Raw genomic sequence first — 19,426 nt, forward strand, 5'->3', positions numbered from 1 at the left:
GTGGCAAGTGACATTCGCGCCACACAAATGCCAGGCTGTGACCATCACCAATAAGTGACAATCTAACCACCGCCCCTTGACATTCAATGGCATTACCGTCACTGAATCCCCCACTATCAACATCCTGGGGGTTACCGTTGACTGGAAACTGAACTGGGCTCACCACATAAACACAGTGGCTACAAGAGCAGGCCAGAAGCTGGGAATACTGCAGCGAGTAACTCATCTCCTGCCTCCTCAAAGCCTGTCCACCATCTACAAGGCACAAGTCGGGAGTGTGATGGAATACTCCCCACTTGCCTGGATGCGTGCAGCCCCAACAACACTCAAGAAGCTTGACACCATCCAGGACAAAGCAGCCTGCTTGATTGGCACTACATCCACAAGCATGCACTCCCTCCACCACCGACGCTCAGCAGCAGCAGTGTGTACTACCTATAAGATGCACTGCAGAAATTCACCAAAGATCCTCATCCAGCACCTTCCAAACCCACCACTACTTCCATCTAGAAGGCCAAGGGCAGCAGATATATGGGAACACCACCACTGCCAAGTTCCCCTCCAAGTCACTCACCATCCTGACTTGGAAATATATCGCCGTTCCTTCACTGTCGCTGGGTCAAAATCCTGGAATTCCCTCTCTAATAGCATTGTGGGTCAACCCACAGCACGAGGAATGCAGCGTTCAAGAAGGCAGCTCACCACCACCTTCTCAAGGGCAACTTGGGATGGGCAAGAAATGCTGGCCCAGCCAGCAAAGCCCACATCCCACATAAAATTAAAGATAGCCATTTGCACAAGGACAATTACTCTTACTTAAACTGTTGTTACGACACGGAAAAACAGACAGTTGAATCAAATCAGCCTCCCTGCCTCTGCATTTGCAATACAGTAAAATTAATTACCTTCAAATACTCTCTAAAATGACCTCAGTGGTTTCCAACCAGACCTTTTGAATAACTAATCCCAGACTGTGAATAATCAGTTCTCGATACTGGTTTTGTAGCTTACATAAAAGACTTAACTATTTCTTAATAATACAGTAACTTTAGCAGAGCAAAGTTAAACATCAAAGTAATCTAATTGATGTCTGTAATTTAAACCCAATATCCTTCATTTTCAACCCCATTCACGCAAAAGACAGATAGATAAGCAAACACAGTTAAGGGATAAACAAAAAAAAAGCTATACAGTTTCAATGTAATGGACAGACTAATACATCAAAATGTGCACCAAATATGCTTAACAACAATCAAAAATAGTAACCCGAACAAGATTTTACTTAGCAGATAGCGTTGCATAGACATTTTCATTTCCCCTTATACTCAGGATTTCCCTTGATTTGTCAATGAGATTTAATTGTTTTGTTATTGGTTTTCTAAGTGGAACAAATATTTATTATTTGGATATTTAAGTTTGCAGTAGGCTTGTCAACTAACATACTGTAAACTGAATTTTTTGATAAGCCATGAACCTGAGTTATGATTTGATCTGAGAGCTGTTTGAGAAATGTTTATTTTTAACATTTCATAGGACCATATAGAATAATACAGCATAGAACAAAGCTGTTCAAACAATCATGCTTGTATATAATATATACTCAACTTCTTTTCAAAACTTTGTATAAATTTATTCAACAAAAAAGCAGCCTTTTGCACAAGTCTGTCACATCCTCCTGAAGTCTGGTACTATCTCCCTCGGTGTCTGCTATGTTTCAATATTGTGCCCCTCATATCTAAATAGTTTAAAATATCAAAAACTGACCTATAATGTCGACAGGGTCTACCAATGAGCACTTCCCATCCCAGTCCAAAAACAATTTTCAATGCTACTTGTTGCTTTCTGTTTCCTAGGCAATTTTGTCTATGCTGCCGCTGCTTTTTTAACCCCAATGGCTTTGCTAATTGGTAAAACTTTAGGAAAGGGCCCCTGAAAGCTTGTGCACAAATCGATTTACGCAGCCTTTGTCATGTACTTTGCTAGAGAGGATGTATTAGCTTCAGCCAAATATATAACAGTACTTAAATAAACTTGAAAAATTATGAAGTTTTAAATTTAATAGCATATGTCCCTTGCGTGAAGAGACTGAATTGGCTCTTTCTCAGTTAATTTTTCTAAGTATTATTTGATGTTAGCATATAAGCATCAAGAACAAGGTTATATCTGTTGATCTTGTCTAGTTTCCCTGACAAGGTGAGGCGGGCTTGCTCTTTGAACCTCTGCAGTGTTTTTGATGGTGTTCTTGTAAAGTGCTACACAAAAACACAAGATATGGGAGTAGGAGACGATCAAATTGCCTTCTGAGTCTGCTCCACTGCTCATTATGATCGTAGCTTACAGCTCCACTTATCTCCCCATTTCCCACTTCTCCATTTCCCACGGGGACAAAATCTGTTTATTATCGGCTTAAATAAACTCAAAGATGGAACATTCACAATTCTTGGGTAGAGAATTTCGAAGTCTCTCAATCCTTTGAGCAAATAATTTCTCTTTACCCTCTGTCTTAGGTGATTGTTTCCTTATCCTGAGACTGTGTCCCGAGTTTTTAGATTCACCACTCAGCAGAAATAACCTCCCAGTGTCACCTATCCAGCCCCTTCTGAATTGTGTAAATTTTGATGAGATCGTCTCTTTGCCTCTTTAAAAATGTTCTGTTTTTATACTTACGATCAAGCCAATAACTTTCTGCATTGCACAGTATCTGCACCTTGTTGCCCATTCATTAGCCAGTCTTTGGATTGGACTTAGCTCTGATGGATTTGAAGGCCAGAATCCTATTACTTCCCCATATTGCAATGCATCTGCCTTGTTTTTGATCATTCACTCCATCTGTGGATTGGATTTAACACTGACAGATCTGGAGGCAGTTGAGACTGTTAAGTGGACAATTAATGGGCACTTAAAAACTTCATCCAACTAATTAAACTGATGGTGAGGGAGGCCTACACTAAGCAGTCAGTCTGGCAGGATTCCCTGTGTGGGCTGGAGATGCGGAGGTACATTCTCACCATATCCTTTCAACTCACAGACCCTTGCTCTTCTTGCTGCAATCTGCCAGGTTGGCACCTGATATGTCCTCTTATCATTTTTCTGAAATCAGTGACACATGGCTAAAGTACTGGAGATCTGATGGTGTCTGATCCTGAGAGTGAAAGTCCAATCTCCAGGCTGTTAACAGCCATTTGGCTGTTAAATACCCAAATGGTAATGGTGTTCAACTTAGTTCTCTTCTCTCCCTCACTGTTCCCCTAATCCCATGCCTTGTAAAAATGTATCCCTGTATCTCGGCAGCGTCTGTGTATCTATTTACACCTTGTGTTTCCAGCTAACTTTGTATCATCAGTAAATTTGAACAAATAAGATAGAATCATATCTGTTATTAATATAGATTGGTCCAGCTCTGCTCCCAGCCGCACTACACTAGTCTGCCAGTTCTGAGGAAGAGTCACTGGACACGAAATGTTAACTCTGTTTCCTCCTTCACAGATGCTGCCAGACCTGCAGAGCTTTTCCAGCGACGTTGTTTTCGTATACTAGTCTGCGAACTTGACAATGCCCTAATTATGCCTATTATTTGGTTTGTGTCCATTAACCAATCTTTGGGTCAGCATTTACTGAAAAGCTTCATGCCCACTGATTAGTTTGCTAACCACCACTTATTCATGCTCTTGCTCTCCCTCACCACATCTCACCAACTAGGTTGATCTGTTTCTTGCCTTGGTTGATGCACTTGTAAATTCCAGACCATTTTAGTGTGTCAGCTAGACCAGTAATAAATAGATGATGTCTCTTCTGACTGCCCACATTTGCTCTTCATTATTCCCTCTTCTCCTGTCCCCCTTAGTACCTGATAAGCCTTTTCAGCCTGATGACCACCAATGTGTAAATCCTAGCTCTCTATCATGCTAACATTGTGTGGATCATTCGGATAATCATCAACAGTCTTCAGCATTAGTAATCAGGATGGATCAGGCGAAGAGATATATAACAAAGTGCTGCCCTCACCCTTCAGACAGGTGGAAAATCTGCCTTGATGTAGGGAAGAGAAGCTTGGCTTTCCTCCATTGAGAAATTTTCATGACCGTTGCTCCACTTTTTTCCCTCCTTTCCTGTCCCCACACACCCTCCGTTTCAACTAGTTCAACCTCCATTCAGTTGCTTGCCCCGGAGTTTTCTGTCTGACCTCTTAACTATTCGTATGCTCATGAATTTATGAATTCAGAACTGGCATAGGCCATTCAGTCCCTAGAGCCTGATGTGCCATTCAATACGAATATGATCTGATTGTAACTTCACATGCCCTTTCCTGCCTAAACATCATAACCTTGTTTAACAAGAATGTGTCCATCTCTGCCTTTAAAATATTTGAGGATTCTGTTCCTGCGAAGGAAGCAGGGTTCCTAAAACTCATGACCCTCAGAAAATAAATTTTGTCTCATCTCTGTTTTAAGTGGGTGACCATTGATTTTTAGACAATGTACTCCAGTTCTAAATTGTCCCAATAGAGGAAACATTCTCTCCACATCTGCCTTATCAAGATCCTTTAGGATTTTATATATTTTCCCTCCATTCCAGCTAGTAGTCTAGTAAACCTGCTCTGAATTATCTTTGCACTTACATTCTTACATAAATCAGGTGACCAATACAATACTCCAGAGCTGGTTTCATCAGTGCCCTGTATAACTGTGCATTATCTTCTCTACTTTTACATTCAGTTCTCTTTGCCATAAATGAGAACATTCTATTAGCTTTCCTAATTACTTGTGCCTGCATACCAATCTTTTGTGATTCATGCACGAGGACAAGATCCTTCTACATTTCCGAGAACTGCAATCTCTTACGCTTTAGATAATATGCTTTTATTTTTCTTTTTCCTACCATAATAGACAACTTAACATTTTTTCATATTATAAACCATTGCCACAGTTGAATTAGATTTAATTGATTTATTGATTGATTAACCCTCAAGTCTGCTCTGCCGTTGAATAAAATCATGGCTGATTGATTCTAAAGTCAAATCCACGTTCCTGCCAACTCTTGATAACCTTTTAACCCCTTAATAAGCTTAACAAGAAGGTTATCTGTTTCTGTGCCTTTAAAAATACAGGTTTAATTATCCTTTTTTTTGTGATGTTGCTGTGTACTGTACTTGTACCATCAGAGCATAAATATTGAGCAGTTAATTATTAGTAGCTCAGTATATTTACTGATGAGTAATGTTGGAGTGAATAAAGTTTAATTAAGACGAGTAATACTGAGAGAAGTGACATTTGGGTGGTATCAATTTTGTTATGGTGTTAGATTTGAACCTGTGAAATTTTTATATATGGTAGGATGATGTGCGTTCTGCTAAAATAAGTTATGCTATAAATAGAAATGCCATATCATTTTGTGTAAAACAGTTTTACGTATAGTCAGGTTTAAAAAAACATGCTCTTTGTTCACATAGATATAATTTCATTTGAATATGCAGTATACTAGTCATTAATACAAATTTTATATTAACTTAACAATTTTCACATTATGATGGTTACCAGTATTTCATCCCCCTTTAATTTACATCATTATCGAGATATTGTGTTGGAATACTACAGTTTAGCGTTGCATAGTAAAGAGACACAGTATCCACATCTAATCTTGGCCTCCAAACAAAAACTGTGGCGAGACACGGTCAAAGTCAGTTATTTCCAATGGATGGAAAGAAATATCATTCAGGTAGCCTACACTGGTTCCTTTAATTTATCTTGTGTGTTGCTAACTAAGCATAGCATGTGGTGTCCTGTCCAAACCCAGTATACCTGGTCTTCTTTGATTCGTGAAGTTTGGGTTAGATAAGGCACAAATCTTCATTGGAAGAAAGATGTAGTTAAAAAAAATGAAAGGAAATATCAGCTATTCACTAAGTAACATTTTATGTATTCATATGTCAGATGTAGTGATATAAATCCAGCATAATACATGAGTTCTTTAGCATGCCAGCCCCTTAAGGTAATATTGTGTCCTAACAAAAATATTTTAAATTTCCCTTTTCAATGCTCTGCTGACTCCTCCCTGGTGATATTGTTAAGAAAAGGCATGATAATCTTTGCACTGACTTTGCTAGTTTAAAAAATAAAAACATGTATGTATGTACTGGGAGCATGGTGTCTAGCTGACATCACACGATTCAAGCTTTATCAAAAGTACTGATCATTGTGTGAACCACATCAATAAGACGATATGACATAAGAACAGAAGTAGGCCATTAAGCTAATCAGGTCTGCTGCGTCATTCAATGAGGTCATAGCTGATCTGATGATCCTCAACTCCACCTGCCTTCCTTGTCTCCATAACCCTTAGTACCTTAATTGAGTAAAAATCTGTCTATTTTAGCCTGATAATATGCAAAGACTGAGCCTTGACAGTCCTCTGGTAAAGAATTCTACAAATTCACAACCCACTGAAAGAAGAAATCTAAACCTCCTCATCCCTGTCTTAAATAGGCGAACTCTTACTCTGACATTTTGCAGTCTGATCCTCTCATCACTCACAAGGGAAAACAATTTGTCTGCATTTATCCTGTTAAGCCCCTACAAATCTTTTATGTTTCAATAAATCCAGTCAAAATGAAAGACTCAATGAGAAAGACGAAGCACCCATGACCAACAAAGGTGGTCGAGGAGAATATCATATTAAAAACTAAGGGATACAAAGCAGCAAAAACTGCTGGTAGGCCAGAGGCAACTAAAACAACGTTGCTGGAAAAGCTTAAGAGGTCTGGCAGCTTCTGTGAAGGAAAAAACCGAGTTAACATTTCGGGTCTGCTGACCCTTCCTCCGAACTCACTCCAGTTATCCTAGCTGGTTCCCAGCCACAGGACTTGCAAATTTTTAGGAACCAGCTGGGATAACTGGAAAGCTAAAAGGGAGAAATTAACTATGAATGTGAATTGACAAGAAATACAAAACCAAGACAGTTCGTGCTTCTGTGGATACATAAAAAGAGATTAGTTGAAATACATTTGATTTGATTTATTATTGTCACATGTACTGAGATACAGTGAAAAGTATTGTTTTGCATGCTATCCAGACAAATCATACATTACGTAAGTTCATTAGGATAATAGAACGCAGAAAAGTGTTGGCACTACAGGGAAGGTGCAAAGAAAGATTAACTATATTTTATGAGAAGTCCGTTCATAAATTTGATTTGATTTATTGTCACATGTACCGAGGCACAGTGAAAAGGATTTTTTTTGTGTACTGTACAGGTAAATTGTAGCATACTAAGTGCATTAGGTAGCAGAATAGAGTGCACAATACAGTGTTACAGCTGCAGGCGAGGTGCAGGGAGAGAAAGATCAGCATTAACATTTGAACAGTCCGTTCAAAAATCTCAACAGCGGAGAAGAAGCTGTTCTTGAATTTGTTTGTACGTGTATTCAAACTTTTATATCTTCTGCCTGACAGAAGAAGGTGAAAGAGAGTATATACATATCGGACCTTTAGAGGAAGCAGCTGGGAATTAATAATGGGGGCAGAGAAATGGAAGATAACAAATATTTCGCTCTGGTTTTCCTGGTGGAGGAAGCCATAACTTCCCAAAGAAAATAAGCAAGGTGCTAAGAGGAAAGATCTTGTTGCAGTCTTTATCATGGGGGGCAAAGTATTTAACAAACTAAAGGGAATAAATATAGAAAAGTTGTCAGGATCTGGTGGCCTGTAACCAAGTATTTTAAAGAAAGTGGCTATAGAGATAATGGAGGCATTGGTTGAAATATTCCAGGGAACTCTGGATTGCAGGAGACTGGAAAACCGGTGATACGACACCCCTGTTCAGGAAGGGAGGGAGACAGAAAGCAGTAAACTATGGGCCAGTTAGCCTAACCTCTGCCGTTGGGAAAATGCTACAGTCCATTACAAGGAAGAAGAGCTTAAATCAATCCGGAATGGTTTTGTGAAAGAGAATTCATGATTAACAAATTTGCTGTAGTTCTTTGAAGATATAACAAGCAGTGTTAAACAAAGGTGACAAGTGGATCTGGTGTATTTGGATTTGTAGAATGCATTCAATAAGATGCCACATGAAAGGATATTGCATAAGATAGCTCACAGTATTGGGGTAAGGCATGAGCATGGATTGAGGGTTAGGTAACACACAGAAGACTGTGTATCGGGATTAATGTCGTCTTCAGTTGGAAAGGCGTAACTAGTGGAATGCCACAAGGATCAGTCCTAGGACATCAATTATTCACTCCCCATATTATGACTTGGAGAAGGAGCAGAGAGTAATATATTCAAATTTGTTACTTGTATAATACTAGGTGGGTGATGAAGATATAAGCAATCTACAAGGGCATATAGATAGTTTGAATTAGTAGGCATAAATCTGATAGATGGAATTTGATGTTGGAAAGTGTAGTCATGCACTTTGTTGGGAAGAATCAAATGGCAGGCTCAAAAGCAAAGTTGCTGGGGAAGCTCAGCAGGTCTGGCAGCATCTGTGAAGGAAAAAACAGAGTTAATGTTTCGGGTCTGGTGACCCTTCCTCAGAACTCAAGTGGCAGGCTATTATCTCAACGGAAAGAGAACCCAAAAATGTGCAGCGTAAAGGAACTGGGTGTTCTTGTGCACAAAACACAAGAATTTAGATGCAGGTGCAACACGTAATTAAGAAGGCAAATGGAATTTTAAACTGTATTTCTAAGGCAATGGAGTTTGTTATCGTACTTTTCTTTTAAAATTTATTTATGGGATTTTGGCACCACTGGCTAGGCCAGCATTAATTGTCCAGAGGGCAGTTGAAAATCAACCACATTCCTGTGGGTCTGGAGTCACGTGGGGCAGAGCAAGTCAGGATGACAGTTTCCTTCCCTAAATGACATTGGGTCACTAATCTGACAATTAGTAATGTTTTCATGGTCATCATTGGATTGTTGATCCTAGATTTTTATTAAATTAAAAATTTACCATCTGCCACTGTGATTTGAACACAGGTCCCCAGAACCTTACCTGTGTCTCTGGATTATTAATCTAGCGACAATACCACTGAGTCATTACCTCCCTCTAGCTTAACAAAGCTAGACCACCACTTTTCCCTTCCTGCCTGTCCTTCCAAACATCACGCACCCCTGAATATTTAATTCCCAGTTTTGATCTCCATTTAGCCATGTCTTGAAAATGGCTATAAGATGATACCCATTAATATCTATTTGTGCCAGTTATTTATTTTGTTCGAAATGCTACATGTATTTAAATAAAGAGCCATTAATTTTGCTTTTTTAAATCTTTTTTGAGTTATGTCCCTATTCGCTGCTATCTTTATGTGCTTAAATGCTGAATCCCTTCCAGTCCTACTCTGCTTATCGTTATCGAAATAGCTGCCCTGCAATGCTGCCATATCCATTTGGTTTGTTAACCAACGTTAACCCTTCTCTCAATCCTGCCGTCCTTTATTTAGTTTAAAGCCCACACCATCGGTCTAGTCATTCATTTCACCAGGACATTGGTCTCAGCAAGCATCAAGTGAAGCCTGTTCAACCAGAACAGCTCATTTCTACCCCAGAACTGGTGCTAGAACCCTATGAACAGGACCCCATTACTCCCACACCAATCTTTTGAGCTACCTAGAATCATAGAATCCCTGCAATGTCAGGCCATTTGGCCCCACTGGGTCCATACCTCCCCACCGACAAGCATCCCATTCAGATGTATTCCCCTACCCTAGCCCTGTAACCCTGCATTTCTCATGGCTAATTCGTCTAACCTAAACAACCCTAGATGTTATGGGCAATTTAGCATGGCCAATCCACTTAACCTCCATGTCTTTGGACTGTAGAAGAGAAATGGAGCACCTGGAGGAAACCCAAGTAGACATAGGGAGAATGTGCAAACTCCACACAGACAGTCACCCAAGGGTGGAATCGAAGCTAGGTCCCTGGCGCTATGAGGCAGCGGTGCTAAACACTGATCCACCACACCGCCCTTGACTTTACTTACCCTGTGCCAGTTTGCCTTTGGCATAAGTAGTAATCCCAATTTTGGAGGTTCTGTTTTTAGATTAACACTAATTGTTCAAAACCTTGCAGCAGAACCTCCTTTTTAGTCCTATCAATGACATAGGTTCCAACATGCATGGCGACACCTGGATCCCTCCCCTCCCACTCAAAGTTCTTCCCCAGCCCCAAAGAACTGCCCTTAACTCTGGCACCAGGCAGGCAACACAGCTTTTGAGACTCTCACTCACAGTTGCAATGTAATATTAACAACCAGATTTCTTTCCGTTACGTAGACTGGAAAGTATCCCAATGCTGTACAAAATATCACGTACAGCCACCAATATTAATGCATTCTGAGGAAGTAAATATGTAACCCTTCAAGCATTAAACAAAATCACAACTTGAGTCAAGAAATATTGCACTTGTTTAATCCCAAATCTCTAATAATATTTGGAATAATTTTCCTCAAAGGGGTTCTGTTGCTGTTTGATGGCAGGACTGATACTTTGCCGAGGCTGAATACTAATGAAAGGACTGTGACCCCACCACTGAATATGAAGCCATAGTTTCCCAAACTAATGCTTCTACTTTCTTCTCCAGAATGTCTTTTCTTTCCATACTTTATTAGTTCTGCACAGATAATTCAACTCCCTCTTGAATATCTGCAAAGTCTGTTTTGTTCTACTTTTGGCTCACCATTCTCGATTGTTCTTATTCCAGTACTTTCTTTTCCTTTTGTTCACGCTGTTTCACCTACACCTCTGATATTTGCATCCTCTATCACCTTTTTACATTGCATGTGTTTTCCCTTGAACACTTCTGAGTTCATCTAATTAAACTCTGTGTCCAATCATGGCTTGGTTTAATTCTGTTGCTCGGTATGTTGAATTTTGTTCTAATCTTATTTAGGTTCTTATTCCTTTACATGAATAATTGCTAATGCTACATTCAACTCTCTTCATGGTCTATAATTGAAATAATTAAGTAATTATGCTGAAATTTTCCAATTCCTGTTTTCTTGATATGGTCTGTCTGACTCTTTCTTTCCAAAACTCTCTTAACTTAACCCTGAGAGTGGGGTGCCCAATGACATCTGTGACAAACCCACTAATTCCTTTAACTGTCTGGATCATTCTTCTCACCACTTTGCTTGCTGTAAGGATATCATTCCATTTTTCTAATTTTCTATCTGCGTTGCACATGATGTCACAATACTATCTCCCATACTGTTTTCCTCCATGAGGATTCCTTTTATACCATAATGGGTGGAAGCCTAGATTAAGCTTTATTGAAAGATCATCGGCTTGAAGCATTAACTGTATTTCTTACTTGTGAGGTGCTGCCAGAACTGTTGAATATTTCCAGCATTTTCTCTTTTTACTCTAGATTGATTTTTTTTTTGTCTATTTTTTGTGCTTTCATTTGTTCCTCGGTTCCAAAGAAGTTCAATACACTCTCAAGGAACTGCTTAATATCTGTCTAAAACACATTACAGTTGGCTAGCCTTTATGTTGATGTTATTAAATTCTGATCTTAATTTACAATTTCAGTGTTTGCATTGTTAAGAGGTATTGGCAGCATATGGTATCTGTCCAAGACTTTTCAGGACTGCGAGGCCATAGTAGATGAGTGCTTTGGAAGGGGACTCACAATACGAATGTGACCGATTGAATTCTGTTTGCATCCTGGGATCCTGAGGCCGGTTTTTTTCTGTCAGTTTTTTGTGCTTTCTTTTCTATCTGCTGTCTACTCTTTAGCTATTCATTCATGCCTTTTATTTCATCAATGCCTTTCATTTCTGTTGTGGCCTGTTAATGTAAATATTTAACCATTTCCTGCTCTGGATTTCATAACTTCGTGGGACATTCTCTTTGTTTTCTTACGTGAGCTTTCTTCACCATATTCAGTTTTTGTTTTTTTTTTAATGCCGCTCATCTGTAATCGTGAAAGCCATTTGAGTTGTTGTGCCCATTCTGGCTTTGTGTTAGGGAAACTCTGCTAATCTTACTTCTCTAAACTTGCCCTGTGGCCCTGCAAATTTAGGTCCATATTGCAGCTGAGGCTGAATTATTGTTTTATGCATGTTCACTGAAAATTGTTTGCTCTTGCACTCTTTGCTATAAAATCAATAATCCTGTACATCTTTTCAACAGCTTTTTCAATTTGTCCTGCCACCTTCAATGTTTTATGCACATACACCCCAGGTCTCTTTCCTGCACCCACATTTTAATTCTACCCTTTACTTTATATTCCATATTCTCAATCTTCTGACCAAAAAAAATTACTCCATGCCTCTTGTGTTAAAGTTAAATCTCTTTCAGTTCTGAAGAGTTCCATATCTGAAATGCTGTGCACTTCTTCACAGATATGTTGCCTGACATGTTTTCAATGTTTTCTAGAATTCTGTTTTTATTTCATTTTTACATAAATGACGTAACTGATCCTTGAAAAGTATGGACTGCACCATCTTAAGTAGCTAGGACCAGATCAGTTTAGTCAGTTGTGATACACTTTGACATTGCCAGGCAAGTCCTTTGTTCCTTACCTGCTTTACATGTCATGTGTAACTTTAATAAAATACGGGAGAAATTGAATGTATTGATGGATTGGTGCTAACATGGTTAACATTTTAATATAGTGATCAGATTCCAAATTAACCTACTGTATATTGAAATGCAATTACTGATACTTTTACATCTATGCTTCAATCCTTGAATCATATGAAATATTTATTAAAGACCACAAAATACTTCGTTAAAAACATATAACTAGACATTCGTGTGGAAAACTTATGGTCAACTTCTATTGGTTTGTTAACTATGGCAGTGGAATAAAATTTGTGTTTTGCCTCATTTGAATTGCAAAAAAGCTATTGATTACTATTAAATTTGTATGAGTTTTGTGAGTAACACTTTGAGTCTTACAATACTTTCTAAATAAATATTGTATGTTCAACTAAACTGAAAATTGAATTTAACACATCTGACTACAAAACAATCTAATGAAATAATTTTAACAGGTCTGTGGAAGGGTTGGTATGCTGGTGTTTATTTTTGATGAACTTTGTGAGTGGCTGGAGCAAATGATTAATCACAACGCTGCTCAGACCGGATGCAATTTTCATGTAGTGTTATAAAAACAAACCCTGCTAAGAAATGTATCCCTTTTCTGTATCTTAGAATGTGATTAGACAGCTAGCAGAATTTCTGTACGTTACCTGCACACGCTTTAGTTCTGTAAGCCAGCATCTTCTTTTATGGTAAAATTCTGTTGTAAGAGTAAAAATGTCATTGGTTTGGGCTAATACAAGTCTTGATAATTCCTTCACAGGCATCTTAACCTTTTAAGCACGGCTACTCCGGCTATTAGTGCCTGGCTTATTCCAATTGATCAGCTAAAATCCTCCTTGAATAAATTGGAAATGGAACGAACCCTGCGTGTATGTGCTGTAATGGGCTGTATCATGACAGAGGCGTTAGAGGTAATAGTAAAATATGTTTTTCCTCTTCAGTAAATAAATTAACTTCTTTTATTTACATTCTCAACATGACACTGGACTTGGTCCAGGTTACTTAGAGAAAGAAATACACAAAGAATGTTTCTTTGACACAAGCTAGTTACAATGTTAAATTCTTATCTACTGGCAGATTGCTTTTACAATCTGTATTAATTATTAGTGACAGATAGTAATGCACTTAAGCTTTCTATCAACAATAAACTAGGTGGAAGTGTAAGTTGTAAGGAGGACACAAATGCTGTAAAGAGCTAATGACAGACTGAGTGAGTGGGCAGTGAAATAGCAGATGGGGTAATGTGGGAAAATATGGAGTTATTCACCTTTGTCCTAAAAGTCAGAAATTATTTTTTTAAAAGGTATAAAACTTGATGTTGGTGTTCAGAGAAACTGGAATGTGTTTGCACATGGAACCCAAAAGTAGCCTTCAAGTAAAGCAAACAACTTGGAAGACAAACAGCTTGCTGGCCTTTATTTCAGGGCGATTGTAATCCAGAAATAAAGAAGTGTTGCTGCAGTTGTATGGGGCTTTGGTGACAATGTACTTTGAATACTGTATGCAATGTTGGTGTCTGTATTTAGGTAATTTATTCTTGCATTAAAGACAGTACTGCAGTGATTCACTGTATTGGTTCCTGATATGAGAGTGCTGTCCTATGATAAGCTGACTGAATTGGTTCTGTACTCCTGGGAGCTCAGAAGAATGAGAGGTGACCTCATTAAAAAGTGAAGGGCGTCAACAGGGCAGACACTGAAATTTGTTTCTGCTGGCTGGAAAAGGCACTAGGCACAGAATCAGGATAAAAGCGATAATTTAGAAAATGAAATGAAATATCTTCACTGAAAGTGTGGTTAAATCTCTAGAATGTTCTGCTGCTGAGGGCTGTGGATGCTTCAAAGTCAAATACATTTAAGGCTAAGAGACAGAATTTGGTTCTTTCTTTGGGAAATCAAGAGATTGGTGAACAAGCGGGAAAATAGTTTTGAAGCCCAAGGTCAACCATGAGCAAATTGAATGGTGGAACAAGCTCAATGAGTTCTGAGGTCTGCTTCTACCACTTGGATAAAGGATTGATATTTACTTTGACTCATCCAACTGATGTAAAATGAGACCTTTTGAAATGTAAGTAGAATCAAGGTTTAAGGCAATTAATGTCTCTTGAAGCATCCGAAAGTTAGAAATACACGAGCTCTATTTTTGGTGGCTGGATTGTGGTTTATGACTTTACTGCATTAATTAAGAATGCGATGGATAATAATTTCGTGAGTCTGCCCTGTATTTTACCCAACTTTAATGAGCAAAACTTGACGTTGCACTTCATGTGGGATCTGATCAAGCCTCTTTGTGACTGAAGCATCATTTCCTCACATTTGAGTTCCAGTATCCTTGAGCCAAATGACAGCATTTCATTAAGCATTGGCTTTTATATCTGTGCAGCAGCTTTCTGTGCAATTGTTACTGCTTCACCATTAGAAAATATCTGAATCTGTTGTTCTCGGATTCAGTGTGGCTGACTTCACACTTCTCCATATTGAAGTCCATCTGCTGTTATCTTGATCATTTATTTTCTCAGTGTCCCTTTCGATCATCTCTCATCTGCAGAATTTATTGTATCTTATTATAAAATTTCCAGGTGTTTCATTGAGCAAGAAATAGACTGGTTTGCAGCCAAATTTATTGTGGAGATTATTTTGTTTCTCAATATGACCATATTATAAACTTTTTTTTTTCTGATGAGCTATGACAAAAGTCAAACTCTGTGCATTATTGTCTGATAAGGAAGTATTAGAGAAAGCTCTCCATTAGATTGAGGATAGAAAGCAGTCTAGAAAGTTAGATTAAAGTTAAATATCAATGTAACAAAATTGAATGTTCTGGATATTTTATTTTCTGTGGTCACCTAATAATTTTTTCTTCCATTTTTCTTATTGATTTATTTATTTCCAGAGGAAGAGTGTGCACTTTCCCTTGAAGAGCAAGTACAATAGAGTCACCAAATTAGCTCGGTATCTACAGGAAAACCCTTCCTGTTTACTGTGCAATATACTTCATCGGTACCTGCAGCAGGCAGACTATTCTGTCATTGAGGATGCCACAATGGTAATTGCTTTCAGCATATGTGATAAGCAACTCAGCACTAAGTGTGTAACAATTGACTAACTATATTATGACAAAACTACACTTATTCTTGGTTATCTAAATTATCTTATTAACAAAAGTAACTTTGCGCACTCAGTAATATACCATAAGTGCTAGGGTCTTTATGAACCCTTGTGGTTCTGTTGTTCTTTTACTAGCACTGTTGTGGGATTAATCCAGGAGCAGAAATGTAAATAAGAAAGAATCGTCCAGCAAAGAGAAGGTCCTTCGCCCATTGTGCCTATTCAAGCAGTTAAAAGCCAATCAATTAATCCCAGTCATTCTGTTCTTTTACCATAATACTGCATGTCCTATTTCCAACTATATAAGCCAGACTCTGTACAACCTTGGTGTCACATTTGATCATACAATAAGCTTCCGACTTTTCATTCTTGCCATCTGTAAGACTGCTTATTTACACCTTGGTAATGCTGCTTTTTTTTTTAAACGCCCTCTCAACTCATCTGCTGCTGAAACTCTGCAAGCTTTCATTACCTCCACATGATTTTTAAATCACACTCTTGGCTGGCCTCCTACATTTTACCTTCTGTACACATGATGTCGAAAAGTCAAGTCCTGTTCCCTTATCTATTGTTTTCTCACTGACCTACAATATTCCAGTCGAGCAACATCTCAACTTTAACATGCTCATTCTTATTTTTAAATCCTTCCACGGCTCATCTCTATATCACTGTAATCTCCTTCAACCCAATAGCCGACTAAGAAATGTGTCCTTGAATTCTAACTACTTGTTTATTCTCATTCATAATTATAGCACCATTGGTGGCTGTGCTTTCACTTGTCTCAGCTCAAAGCTCTAGATTTTCCACCTTACACCTCTCTGCCTCCTTATTTTCCTTTTTACATTTAAGATGCAGTTTCTTTTCACCATGAGTTTGGCCATCTGATCTAATGTGGCTTACATATTTCGTTTTACTACCCGAAAACACCTTAGGATGATTGATTACAACAGAACTGCTATATTAATACAAGCTATTGCATGTATCCAATTATTTTCAATTCTACCAGCAGTTCAGAGGAGATGCAATACCAAATGGAGCAGACCACTTGGCTTGCCCTGGAGCTTGCCTTCAGGCTCAGGGTTGAGGGATACAGGTCTATTAGGTTAATGTGGGAGGGGCTTTCTGACAGTGTACCCCATTGTGGCTTTCCAGAAATGACCACAGTAGGGTCGCTATAGGTGGATCGGCTGGAGTGTGTGTGTGTTTATGTGAGTTTTCTATATGGATTAAGTAAACGATTATAGAATTGTGTCATCATGTTGCACAGATGGCAGACATATGGTCCATTTTCCATGTGCTAGTTAAATAAGCAGAATAATTAGAGCCACTCTCTTTGCTTTCTTCATTGCCCTGCGATTATTTTCCCCTTCAAGGTATTGTCCAGGCCTCTTAAAAATTACTGCTGAATTTGTTTGGCTGCATTTTTATGTAATTTATTCAGATCAGAAAACTTGCTAAGTAAATTGAAAAATTTCACAGTCTCCCATTTTTTAAAAATCACTGTTTTAAATCTTTGCCCTCTGATTAGTGAGAGAGTTTTTCTCTAACTAATCTTCTCAAAACTCCTCTGAATTTAGAACACCTGTATTAAATTTATGCATAACGCCTCCTTGCTCCAAAATAAATAGCCCAAGCTTGTCTAGTCTTCTCAGGTAAATGATATTTTTCATTCTGTGTACCATTCTAATAACTCCTCTGCAGCCTCTCCAAGGCTTTGAATTGGGATTTTTAAAATACCAAGGGAAAATCCATTTGTGTGCATAATCCAAATAAAGACTGTACAGTAGTTACAAATAATTGTGTTTATTTTCTGCAGAACAATGGTCTTCCTGCTCTTGTCACTCTAAAGAAGGGTTTGGTGGCATTAGCAAGGCAGTGGATGAAGTTCATAGTGGTCAGTCCAGCTTTCAAAGGAGTTAGTTTACAACTTAAACCAGCACAACTTCCAAAGCTGCAACCAGCAATACATATTGATCGTCAAGCTGGTGGCTTAGACAATGGAGGAGCCATCCAAAGTGACACAAGTGCTGATGGAGCAGAGTTTGAATTTGATGCTGGTAATCATAAATTCATTTTGTTGTTATAAATGCTGTTTTCATAATCCATTTCTCATCGATGAAGACAATGTGCTGTAAAAAATCTTTTATCCAAATGCTCATGAAAGCGATCAATAACTGAGAGGCAAGAGATTAAAATGGAAGTGGTTGAGCATGAAGAAATTTGAGCCCTGAGGAAGGGTCAAAAAACTTGAAGGGCTGGGGACTTTGAGGTCCAGTCGAATTAATGATAGGATGAATGACTAAATCTTTTTCTTACAAGTGAATAGCAATAGCAGTGGCAGGAGGCCATAAATGAAAAACCTTGGGGATCATCCCCAGTAATCAGGAGCAGTGAGGGAGCAAGAGATTGGGGATTTGGAGAATGTGGAGATTGGCAAATACAAGTTGGAGAAAATGAGAGCCTGTGTGCTGGAGTAGGGATAGAAAGAAAGACTTCATTACAAGAGAAAAGAAGGCAAGAGACCAGGTTTGGAGTTGAAGAGGTCTGCAAGGACTAGAGAGAAACCCTGATTGCCAAGACAAAACTACAAGTTTCCTTGATGGGCATGCAGCATTCCTGCTGTTCTTGCCACATAGAAAGTATGTTTACCTTGCAAAGCCAGTAGTTTGCAGCACCCCTTTGCTACCTCTTTCCTAAGCCCAAGAAAACCGTGGCAACTATTTAAATCATCTGTCCTTTAATACAAAAGCCAAATTTTGTGGATGTTGGAAATCTGAAATTAAAACCAGAAAATTCTGGAAATATTCAACAAATTAGGCAGTATCTGTGAAAAGAAAAACTGTTAATTATCGACAATTATATTGCAGACGCCCGATATAAACTTATAGAGCTCTTCCTTATTATCTCAAGTTGACATTGCAGCCTTTTCCCCATAATCTTTGATTCCTTTACTGATGAAAAATCTGTCCATCTCAGCCATGAATATACTTAATACCCCAGCCTGAGGGTTGGAGGGTGGTCATATTATAGTGAAATGTCATAATTTGACATGCAACTGGGTGCATCTTTCACTATCACACATTTCTTTGAAATAAAGTAGCCATCCAACAATAAATAACAACCTTTCAGTTCCTCTGTTCCTGATTGATACTTTGACAAGTAGTATGTTAATATTTTAAACAGAAGTGAGTTTTGATATATATTAGAATAGAAAAAAAAACTTAAAATTATTGGAACAGACTCAAATAGGGCATTTGCAAATAGGACAAGGAATAAGCTTTGAGGTTCCACGTTGGGTTAGATTTCAAAGATATTTGACTGGAAATTGATATAAGCTGTTCTGGTTAGAGATTACTGTGGAGATGAAGCTTTGAAATATGAATACAGTTCAAAAATTCTATGTTCCAAAAGACTTTTAAGGAAGGGGAGAATGTATGGACCAAAATTTGAAGTTATAAAGTAATTTTCATGGCCCTCAAATGTCCAGGAAGTGCCCTACACCCAATTAAGTTCCTTTTGGAATGTAGTTGCTATTGGAGTGTAGGAAATGCTGCAACTAATTTTATGTAGCAAATTCACGCAAACAGCAGTGTGATAATGGCAGATAATTTGTTTTTGAATTGTTGCATGAGGGATAGCTATCCTCTTCTTTGAAATAGTGCCACAAGATTTTAACCTCCACCTGACCAGGCATACAGATCCTCTGCATAGTGTTTCATCTGAACGACAGCATCTCCAATAGTGCAACCCTCCCTCAGTCCTATGCTGTAAGA

The 19,426-nt window shown here is 38.4% G+C and overlaps 1 protein-coding gene across 1 annotated transcript in view; it reads left to right on the forward strand.

Annotated features, from left to right (window-relative positions):
• kiaa1109 (KIAA1109 ortholog) overlaps positions 1–19,426 on the forward strand; it is a 433,631-nt gene that overhangs the window by 254,308 nt on the left and 159,897 nt on the right. Inside the window, exons 42-44 of the mRNA XM_048608993.1 lie at positions 13,307–13,457; positions 15,439–15,591; positions 17,470–17,710. Coding sequence (XP_048464950.1) covers positions 13,307–13,457; positions 15,439–15,591; positions 17,470–17,710 — 545 coding nt within the window. The remainder of the gene's footprint in view (positions 1–13,306; positions 13,458–15,438; positions 15,592–17,469; positions 17,711–19,426) is intronic.

Source organism: Rhincodon typus, chromosome 1 (assembly GCF_021869965.1).
Source record: "Rhincodon typus isolate 14 chromosome 1, sRhiTyp1.1, whole genome shotgun sequence".
NCBI lineage: Eukaryota > Metazoa > Chordata > Chondrichthyes > Orectolobiformes > Rhincodontidae > Rhincodon > Rhincodon typus.